The sequence below is a fragment of the Micropterus dolomieu genome, linkage group LG10, assembly GCF_021292245.1.
Source record: "Micropterus dolomieu isolate WLL.071019.BEF.003 ecotype Adirondacks linkage group LG10, ASM2129224v1, whole genome shotgun sequence".
NCBI classification, from domain to species: Eukaryota; Metazoa; Chordata; class Actinopteri; order Centrarchiformes; family Centrarchidae; genus Micropterus; species Micropterus dolomieu.
This window is the reverse complement of record NC_060159.1, coordinates 27,503,968-27,515,646: the sequence shown is the minus strand read 5'-3', so window position 1 is coordinate 27,515,646 and position 11,679 is coordinate 27,503,968. Positions and strand designations below refer to the sequence as shown.

At 42.9% G+C, this 11,679-nt stretch overlaps 1 protein-coding gene across 3 annotated transcripts in view; it reads right to left on the bottom strand.

Annotated features, from left to right (window-relative positions):
- Positions 1-3,395: 3,395 nt before the first annotated feature.
- The window catches only part of vta1 (vesicle (multivesicular body) trafficking 1), a 63,229-nt gene continuing 54,945 nt past the window's right edge, over positions 3,396-11,679 (bottom strand). For all 3 annotated transcript variants that reach the window (XM_046060765.1, XM_046060763.1, XM_046060764.1), the window contains one exon: positions 3,396-4,777. In XM_046060765.1, coding sequence (XP_045916721.1) covers positions 4,632-4,777 — 146 coding nt within the window. In that variant the 3' untranslated portion in view covers positions 3,396-4,631. The remainder of the gene's footprint in view (positions 4,778-11,679) is intronic.

The following is an 11,679-nucleotide window of genomic DNA, read 5'->3' as shown; positions in this document are numbered from 1 at the left end:
GCAGACAGACAGACACACAGACAGGCGAGCAGACAGACAGACAGACAGACAGGCAGACAGACAGACAGAGACAGACAGGAGACAGGCGAGCAGACAGGCAGACAGACAGACAGACAGGCGAGCAGACAGACAGGCGAGCAGACAGACAGACAGACAGACAGACAGACAGACAGACAGGCGAGCAGACAGACAGACAGGCAGACAGACACACAGACAGACAGGCGAGCAGACAGACAGACACACAGACAGGCGAGCAGACAGACAGACACACAGACAGGCGAGCAGACAGACAGACAGACAGAGACAGACAGGAGACAGGCGAGCAGATAGACAGACAGACAGGTGAGCAGACAGACAGACAGGTGAGCAGATAGACAGACAGACAGGTGAGCAGATAGACAGACAGACAGGTGAGCAGATAGACAGACAGACAGACAGACAGACAGACAGATAGACAGACAGACAGGTGAGCAGACAGACAGACAGACAGGTGAGCAGGCAGACAGACAGACAGACAGGCAGACAGCTTCAGATGTAGTTTAGAGGAAGTTAGTGATGATCTGAAAATGTCTCTGAATGAAGAGGACACCTGTTGTCTTCATGGTTTCTGCTGAACCACCAAATCCATTTTATACCACAAGCTTTGCAGCCAGAAATGTTAATCACAATCTTTGGCACTCTGAGTGATCAGCTGTCAAAGGTTAAAGGATCCCTCTCGGAAAAGCAAAATCTCTGAATAAAACAACATTTTTCGGTTATCCTCCCAAAACAACACGATTGTTTCCTGTAGCAGCCCACGACTGGCGACCGGAACTAAACGACGTTACGCAAGTCACATGACATTAAACACGCGGTTAACGTGAAACAGTCGCAGTTTGGTGAGATTGAGGGAAAACGTCGTGGTTCGGGTTAAAATCAAGGGAGTAAGCGAGAGTTCAAACAGTGAAGCTGACCACAGCCTGCATGGAGGAGTCATTAGGCCCCAAAAGATAAGAAGCTGTCGGGCAATCTAAAAAACCTGTTCTGACATCAGTGACGCCAGCTGGTAGCCTTGTAGTCGCACTACCAAGCGGGAAGCTTACGGTCAGAGAACTGATGCGAACGCAGAAGTCCCTTAAACCAGAATTATATAGAACGGCCAGCAGGGGGCGACTCTACCAATTACAAAAAGAAGTCCGGCTCCATTAGAAATGTTAAAACGTTTCTACTTGTCAGCTGATTTATTCCCTCAGTAAACACTTTCCTGATGAGTTTATGGTCTCAGTCGCTAGTTTCAAGTCTTCTTCAACACAGCGTGATGTTCATTTAGTAAATTATGGTCCCATTTAGAGCTAATCTAAGTAGCTAGCTCAGCACGTCCAAATACGGTCACGTCTGGTGCCACTGGTTGCAAAAACTCAACATGGCGGCGCCCTATAGGCCAAACTCGAGGCTTCAAAACAGCATACTATACGGGTGACATCACCATGACTACGCCCACTTCTTATATACAGTCTGTGCGTACTACACAGGACCAAAACTGGCTTCACTGCTCTCCATTCAAACCCACAGAGAAGCTTCGTCCTTTAATTATATTGAGAATGTTTAAGAACATTACATCAGTCACGTGACGGGAGTCAGTAACGCTATTTAACTTTCTCGCTATTTAAACTAGTCGCTAATATATAATCTCCCTACTTCCTCTTTTGCTTCCGTCGTACTAACGGAAGTTCCCACAGATCAGTCAAAGTGTTTTCAGACTGTCGTCCCGAGGACCTGGAGCTACATTCTTAAGCTAATGTTTTCATTTCTGTCAAAGTAAAGACACTTAACACGTTTCCATCGGCTAACTTTTCAAAAACAGAAGAATCTCTTTTTTAAATTTAAAAGTTTTAAAGTACAGACAACAAACTGAGAAGAGCAGCGAGACATTTAAAAATGGACAAACATGTCCGACCATGATTCCAAAGATGAAGTTTTTTACAGTGCAGTGACAGATTTAGGGTTTAGAAGTAAAGATGGACTTTATGTGAACTTGTTTTAATGCGTTTTAAGACGAGCTGGGACACTTTGAACTTTAGGTTTGTAACCCCCCCCTACTTCCCTCAGAAAACACCATAATGACCCAAACTGGAACCACCTGGTTCCCTCCATTACACAAGCCTCCACCTCCAGCATCGCTGACTTCCTCTCATGACGTCTGAGTCCCCTTTGTGACGACTGTATTTTGAAATTTAACAAATGAGGTGAAAGTTCACAGGTTCCGCTCCTGAAACTTTAGTGTCTCGTTCCGGGGACATCAGAGACCCCGGAAACTGAAAATAGGAGACTTTTTGGTGACAAAGGGGAAAGAAAAATTATATTTAAGCTTTTAGAGCCACTTTCTCTGAGCCGGTGGATTTATCTATCAAAGATCTAGAAGTTGGACAAAATATATAATAAACACTAGGCTATAGATCATTTGGTGGCAACTGAGAAAGCAGTTTCAGCTTAGTTCATGTTCTAAAATAGAGTATTTTATATAAAGCATATTTTGAGGTCAATCAGGCGCCGGCTTTCTGCTCGTACGGACTCTGAGGCCGAAAGGCAACAAACTTTGAGAATATGAGCTTAAACATTTTAAACCAGAGATCGAACTTTTCATAAAATAATAAATGAAAAACAGGAGAGGAGAGTTCAGGCTCCTTGTTTCAGCAGGTTTGTGCCACAAACACACATTTTAAAATCAGCGTTTTGCAGGAAGTTGAATTCAAACTTCATCTAGAAAAACAGAGAGAACAGCTCCATTACTGGGGCTTCAAATGAGCGTTTTATTGGAAACCAGTCTACTTACCAGGAGTCAGTGGTTCTGGGGTGACGTAGAGCCTCCTCAGGGGGGACGTTGAGCGGTCCTAAATGATGATGCTAGCAAGGCTATGTTGCTAACCTGAATCTTCTTTATTTCTGTATTGTTAATGATTGATACACATTAAATCCACTTTAGGTGGCGTTTCTGTTGATGTCTCCCAGCAGGCTGAGCTAATGTTATCTAGAGACTCTGAAGAAGGTGTTTCTGATACTGATGTGGTGTATAAGTGAGATCTGCCAGCATTAGCTGTTGTCAGGACTCGACCCCGTTTATCACTCTGCTGGTGGTTTTGAACATCCTAACTAATCCATAACAGCTCATTTGTTGGCAATAAGAAATAAATGCAAACTGCATCGATCCTGTGCCTGATTTTATGGATAAAAAAGGTTCACATCTTATTTTGGTTATGTCATGTTCATGTTAGCTGGCTCAAACCCTGTACTTGAATTAATTTATATAAAAAACAAACAGATAAAACCTTTGTTTAGAAGACTGGAAATGATTGGAGCCTCCCGGTGCACGAGCTCGGCTACAGATACCCACGCACAAACGCCAACAACACAAAGCATCATTTCAAATATTTTATTCAAATGAACTTGAACCACTCTGATGATGAGATATGAGAGAACACCCTTAAAGTCCCGTCCCACTACAATAAGTTCTGAGAAACTTAAATTAATTGTTAAATAACAAGCAGAAACTAAATCACGGCCTCAGAGACAGAGATATGTCAACACTAAATCAAAGTGTAACCCAAATGTAGTCAAACACATTCTGAACTGCATTTTACAGGTAAAGAAAAGAAAGAAAAAGGTTTGAGGGTCAGTTCTTCCGTTAAGACTATAATGGAGGAAGATGTGGCCGCTGTCAACTAACTCAGCTGCAGAGGAAGAGAAGAATCTGAAGAAACCGGCTTCTGGAAAGCTGCTCAGCAGTCAGATTCATCACCTGCATGCGAGAGGAACTGCTCCACGAGTCAGCCGGCTCAGTCAGTCAGAGTTTAGTCCGTAGCAAACGTCAGTCGGTGGTCAGCTGTGATTTCCTGCTCTAGCTAAGTCACGCGTCATGTTCGTCAGTCTGCTGGGAGCGGCTGTAGTTTTTGAAACATGCTTCTTCTTGTAGAGTCCGATGAGAAGACGGCGATGAAGGCAGAGCCAGGTTCAGAAAGAAGAATCTGATGATTCACACCATTAGAGTCAGTTTATCAACACTAAACGAGGAGCCGGACGTTAGCAGACGACGGGAGAAGAAGCGCAGGATCTGAGCTCAGAAACAGAATCTGATCGCAAACTATTTCTGGATTTAACTTTAATGTTTTGTTTTGATCCTGTCTTATGACTTATTTAGTGTACATTGTAAACCACACTGAACGGCCACTGTGTATGAAATGAGTGCGCTCTATTAAACTACTTCTATTTGGCTGCATCACAACAATGTCTGTATGTGAGGATCCTGATGAATCTGGAATAAGCCAATAACGGGTCAATAAAGAAGCTCTGCCCTGCTGTTTGGGCTCTAATAGCCGTCAGTCTGTCAGTCAGTCAGTCAGAGCGACGCAGGGTCGGACACTGGCAGCCATTGTTGCAGACTGATTTCCATCATGTCCTCTGACGGCGAGCTGAACGGCCTCAGTGTGTGTGTGTGTGTGTGTGTGTGTGTGTGTGTGTGTGTGTGTGTGTGTGTGTGTGTGTGTGTGTGTGTGTGTGTGCGCGTCCTCAGTGCAGATAGAGAGAGCGGCGCTGCTGGGGAGAAAAAGGGGAGGGGGGCGTGGAAGGAGGGATTGGATCGGAGGAGGACAAAGGTTTCATTCTTTGCCGGTGGTGAGGAGCTGCAGGGCTTTCTGGAGGTTCTGGATGGCCGTGCCGACGTCCTCGTACTGCAGGGCGCTGCCGGCGTACTTGCAGTACTTCTGGGCCTTGGTGAAGTCGTCTGGGGAGAGATGAACGCCGCCTGGAGGGAGGGATGATGGGAGGGCGGGGTGGCAGGAAGGAAGAATTGGAAGATAGCAGGAGGAGGGGAAACAGAGTCAGATATCAGCTAATCAGAGGAATCGGGGATGATTACCGAGGCTGCGACCAGCGGCGCGAAGACTGATGCTGACATAAATCATCAAACCGTTATCACCAGAAACATTTCAGTGAATGTTTGGCTTCCTGTGCTTCTGTAAACCTGAATCACAACCTGGACCTTGAGTCTGATACAAATAACAATTCTATGCATTTTAGATCCCATAATAAATAAATAATCACACGTTTGGTCAGTAAAATGTCAGAAAATAGAGAATTATGATCATTAAAAGTTGTCAGAGCTCAAAAAGATTCAGTTATAATGAAACAGAGGATACTTTAGAAAACGACTGAAAATGACTAATTGATCAAACATTTCTGTCAACTGAATCATCTTTTTACAGTTTTTAAAGACGCCGTTTCCAGCAAACTAAAACAACCTAAAACAGGACAGAAAAATCTTGAAGTGGAAACAACAACAAAAAATTTTAAAAATCTGATTTTACATTTTGTGTTTCGTTGATTAAATTGATTTCTGAATAATAATAATAAGACATCATGTTCCAGAGAGAGGCAGTAAAGAGAGAAGAAGAAACTCGGCGTCCCTTTTTAACGCCCTGGGTACCCTTATGCAACGTCCAGATAATAAAAGTAGTGGTTACTACGTTACTTATGTGACTCCAGTGAAGTAAATTATGTAACATCACTAAAAAGAATCAATGTTGACTTTTTGACTTTTGACAAAGCGTCTGTATGTGACGCCCTGAGAATGAGGACGGGCTGGAACGTCTTTTGGAATAATTTTATATACAGTATCTCCCCTCACATTTTTATACAAATACACAATCTTCACAAAATTACTCACTGTTGTTGCCAGCGGTTTAGACATTAACGGCTGTGTGACGTGTTATTTTGAGGGGACAGCAAATTTACACTGAGCTGCACACTCACTACTTTACGTTGTAGCAAAGTGTCATTTCTTCTTTCTTCCCGTAGACACAGTTAGATTTAATTAAATAACCATTTCCTGTGGCCTTAGTTTGATTCCCTACATGTTTTAAAGTTACACTTTTGGGATTTGTGCAGCGAGATCCTCAAAGCTTCTCCTCCACCAACAAGTTCAATTTAGTCTTTGACTTAACTCAAGTGTAACAACTGAAATCACTAAACCAGCGCTGGATTACTGGAGCACTGAGAAGGTGATTTAACAGTTTCTGCTAGAGAGATGGGGTTTTATGGAAAGATAAATCTTGACACTCCTCTCTTTCTTTTTGTTTTAAATTTAATTCAGCGTAGTTTTATTGGCATGAAGTTCTGAACATAAAACAGAACACCAAAGCAGATCTGTTTCTCTGTCTGCTGCCACTTGTTCACTAAAATGTTTGCTTGTGTGTAACGACAGTCACAGTCCTCCCGTCCTTTGTCCAATGCAAGTAACATTACACATTTTCACAGCTGCAGACTCAGAGTTAGAAAGGCTGATAAGAGCTCCTGCTAACGTGGGAGCACTTGTCTTTTTTTGGTCTTTATCGTTGGGGTCCACGCAGACATCGTGGCCTCATCTTTCCACACGGAGTCTGCCTTTAATAAAGGCCATCAACAACAGCTCTAACCCTAAAAGCCGGCACTCGGCCGGGACTCCCCTGAAATATGAAGCCGTGCAAGTCACTGAATGTTTCATGACACAGTCCTGAAAATATTTCACAATAAAAGCCCCGTTAAGAAATGAAAGGATTCCGTCCATATAGAGGGTTTTAATTTGAGGATGATCCAGGACTGCAGTATCAATAAGAGTATTCTCATCAATTAAGTCCTCACTTTGGGAACGGCAAGGGATCAAAAAGACCACATTAAAATACAAAGTACAGTCTGGGTCCAGAAGGATTTAGGTGCTCTCCTGGTACATGTATTATTACATTTATACAGGTCCATTATGAGCTGCGCTGTCGCCACTGAGGCGAACGTGGAAGTACCTGCTGCAGAGCTCAGGGGGCGCCGTCATCTGAACCCTTTAAAATAAAGACTGATCTGTGATCTGCCTGATGACGGGAGCTGTCAGCGAGGAGGCGTGACTACTTACACTGTGTATAAGTACACGGTGCAGCTCCCCTTTGATCAACTCTCATCACTGCGGTATTTAATAAAGAGAGACCAGCGCTGTCCTATAACCTCTGAGACAGACCCCTCCCTGTGAGCTCATCAGGTCCACAACATGCACCCCCACCCTCCCTCTGTAAACCTATGACCCACAAACCTTAGCTCAAGTATGACACAAACATGCTCAATATGTACACACTACTCTAGGAAATGCGAGACAGTCACAAACTTGTTTGGGGAAGAGGTCATAGAACACACAGGGAAAAGGTTAGTTATGACAATATCTGAATCACCCGAGTGATTGTTATAATATTGGGAAAGTACCTCCAGAGTTTAAGCAATGAATCAGAAATCGTGTCCTATGAACGCACGTTGGCCAGAATCAGTAACGAAGCTTTGAGAGGTCATGGGAACGCTTCCTTGCTTGCATTATTACTTTATTTATTAATGTACTTTGATTATTGAATTGTTATTTGGGTGAAATATACTGAACAAAATTATAAAAGCAACACTTTTGTTTTTGCCCTCGTTCATCATGAGCTGAACTCAAAGATCTGAGACTTTCACTATGTACACAAAAGGCAAAATCTGTCAAAATCTGTGTTAGTGAGCGCTTCTCCTTTGCCGTGATAATCCATCCACCTCATAGGTGTGGCGTATCAAGACGCTGATCAGACAGCAGGGGGATTGCACAATATCATTTTAGCACCCTTGAAAGAATGCAATGTCCAGCAAGTCAAATAAGCTCAACCACAACTTATTTGCTGATGTTTACAAAAGGAAAACTTGCACGGTTCTCATTTTCCATGACTTTTCTAGGATTAAATTATGTCACATCAGAGAGATTTCTCTGATTTAATGGTTCTTGGATAAACAACGTTTGTTGCTAATGAGTGACAAGCAGGCTCTACATGAGTCTCCCAAGGTGAGCGGGTTCAAATATATATTTTATCTTTGTCTGATGTCCAAAGCAACAGCCTTGCACTAAAGGATCTCTGTAATTACATTTAACAGCTGGGTTTTACTCTGCGTGTTTCTGCAGCTTATTACACTCACAGCCCTCCACCCATCCCTGGAGGAACCACTACGTCTTATAGTGACACTATACACTGCGTAGACCCTCCTTCACCTACAGGATTCCAGTGTACGCTATAGGAGGGCAGGACTCATCACTGCAAACCCCCCTCAAAGATCCGTCTAAGGACTCCGTCAGTCATTTTATTAGGTTTTCTATCCCTCTGTGTCTCGTCTAGTTTGCTCTTTAAGAACTGGCTGTGAAGGTTCATCGACCCTCTCTCTTCTGGTTCTAAGGGCGTACTCACACTTAGCAAGCGATTCATAGTTTTCACGTGACGTCAGGTTCCAAGAGGAACGTGGCCTCGGAGGGCACAAAAGACAAAATGCCGGATGCTCTGATCGGCGAAGGCGAGGCGTAAGGTGAGGGATTCTCCACCAGGTAAACGTAAACATCACCGTGGTCCAGCCCAGGCAGGGAGCTGCCGAATTTTAACGGCAGAAATACGGCAGCAGGTGCTGTATGTGGATCGCACGTGCCCAACACCTGCACTTTGTGTCCATATCTTTCTTGTTCTTGAGTTGAGAGGTGATCCCAAATAATCGTGGGAAAGGAAATTTAACGGCTCCAGTGATCACGCTAGATGTGTACCCGAGCCGGTTAAACGTCCTTGCGCACGGTACGTACGCCCTTAGAGACTGCCCTCCCAAGAAGAACGACTCATCTCTACCGTCGACCATCTTCTCTCGTATATTGATCCTTTTTTCTCTTCTTATTTCGTTCCAACACATTTCTCTCCTCCCTTCTTTCGCTTGCCTCCTTACTAATTAATCCTCCATTAAACCCTCGATTTCTCTTTCTCATTACAGATCTCCTCTTTCTAACCCCATCCTGCCTTTTTAATGTAAGCCCATTCATTCAGCGGGTGCTTTATTGGTGCACAACCTGCTAAACCAGTGTTATCTCTAACTGAGAAATCTGGCAGTGCTAATATAATACAGCTGCTGAAAGTGGCTCTGCCAGGATTAATTCAAGTGTTTCTATTTAAAAAGGATGTGAAACATATACTGTGGATATTTTGTGTTTTGGATATATTCTTTCTCTGTCTCTACTCATTTATCTCTTTTCTGCCCTCCTCTTTCATCTGTCCCCCCTTCTGTTCCCTATATCTTAAGTCCTTTCTTTATTCCTTTCCCATCTACTTCTTTCCCTCCCCCAATCCGTCCTCCCTTCCCCAGAGGACTCTCTTTAACTCGAACCATGCCTCCACACTGCGCTCTGCAAACAGTGCGTGAGACTCTCCATATCAAACACACTGGATCCTACAGCTGCAGATCTCTGCTGCACGTTTCCAGCCACGAAATGACTGACGGCGCAAAATCAAAACACATTACTGAAGAATAATATACATAAGAACTCGGCTTCGCGGCTGACAGAACAGTTTTATAGCAGATCCTCTTATTTTAGAAAGACTGAATCTGATTAAAGTGTATCTGAGTTTGAGGATTACATTCGCTGCTACTGCGTGAGGCTAACGAACCTCCTTTTAAAAGGGTGTTTCCAGAACCTTCAGAGTCTCAGTTACTCTAAATAATCCACAGGCCACGTCGGGAACAGTTTTCATTGGAACTACTTTCTATCGGAGAAATCGTACCAATTCAAACTGTTCTGTGGATGTTCAGCAACACTTGTAGGGCCAAGTAAAACCTAAACCATCTGAGTGTCCCGATGAAACCAGCTGTAAATGAGCACGTGTTTTCTATTCGAGTTTTTTTTTTCTTTTTTTTTTTAGATAATGTCACGGTTCAATCAGTCGCCACATTTTCAAACCTGTGACATTTGGAAATCAAAGACAATTTGTTTTCCACCTAAACACCTCATGTTAAATCTATTCCACGACCATCAGTGGTCGTGGTGGTGGGCTAGTGAGCGTGTATAGGAAATATTTTAAATGTCATCAAGTACGCTGTGATGAATTTAACTCCTTTGAAGTTCTCACTCTTAAAGTTGGAGGGCTGCAACCTATCATATTTGTTATAATTTATCGCCCCCCAAAACCGCCTGGAGGATTTTTATCAGAACTTCCTGAATTTTTATCTACTCTGGTTTTAAATTATGACAGAATTGTTCTTTGTGGCGATTATAATATTCATGTTGATGACCCCAACAATGTTAATGCAACTGACTTTTTAAATATGGCCACTTCTTTTAACTTCATATCTGCTTGTCGTCACTAAATGTTACTGCTCCTCTAAAGGTTAGGCCTACGTCTAAAGCTAGTAAGCAACCCTGGATAAATGACAGCATTCGCAGCCTAAAAAGGGAATGCAGGAAAGCAGAGCGCAGATGGAAAAAATCCAGTCTCCAAGTCCATTACCTCAGTCTGAAGGATTTATTAATTAACTACAATAACATGGTTAAGGATACGAGAACACACTATTTTTCTGAACTCATTACTACACATAAACACAATCCCAGGTTTCTGTTTAAGACTGTGGATCAACTGGAAAACCCAACCCCTCCTTGTGCCTCAGCTGGAAGTAATGATGAATTGTTCTTATCTTATTTTACCAATAAGGTGGTGTCAATCAGAGCCTCTATTACCGCCGTGGCCTCTTACTGAGAGGTCCCTCACCAGCAACAAGAGAGTTTTAACCAGTTTTATCCCATCGACTTGCCTGAGCTTTTAAAAACAGTATCACCAATGAGAGTGTCCTCCAGCCCACTTGATGTAATACCTACAAAGTTTTTACTGAAAGTAATAGATTCTGTTGGGCCCCATTTGATCTCTGTTTTCAACAGCTCCCTATCTACTGGTTGTGTCCCTGATTATTTTAAAAAGGCTTGCGTGAACCCACTTTTAAAGAAATCAGGTTTAGATCCCTCCCTCCCACATAATTTCAGACCAATTTCAAAACTGCCTTTTATTGCAAAGATTCTAGAAAGAATCGTGTCCACAGTGTTGCTCACTGTACTGGAAAATAACAAAATATTTGAAAAGTTTCAATCTGGTTTCAGGAAGTACCACAGCACTAAGACTGCCCTGCTTAAAGTCACCAATGACCTTTTAATGTCTGCTGATGAAGGCATGTGCTCAGTCCTGGTACTCCTGGACCTTAGCGCTGCTTTTGACACCATTGATCACAACATCATGTTAGACAGACTGAGGCACTGGGTGGGGATCTCTGGTACTGCCCTAGAATGGTTTTCATCCTACCTGTCAAATAGGAAGTTTTGCGTGTCTGTAAACAACTATGTCTCTTCGTTCTGTCCAGTTAAATATGGTGTGCCACAGGGGTTGGTCTTAGGACCCATTTTTTTTCCTTGTATCTGCTTCCCCTTGGACATATTATCCATAAACATGGCATTTCTTTTCATATTTATGCTGATGACACACAAATATACTTGCCCGTCAGATCCACAGACCCTGGAATGCTGAGTTCACTTAACAACTGCCTTTGTGAAGTTAAAAAATGGATGTCAAATAATTTCCACCAGCTGAACTCAGACAAAACAGAAATCCTGGTCATTGGGTCCCAGCAGATGGCAAAACAAATACTGCCATCTGCTGGTTCCCTAGTAAATCACATTAAGCCTATGGCAAAGAACCTTGGTGTTTGGTTTGATAGTAATTTGAATTTCGAGCAGCACACCACAAAGCTTGTTCAATCATGTTTTTATCAACTTAGAAATATAGCAAAAATTCGATCTATGTTAACTTTTAAGGACACCGA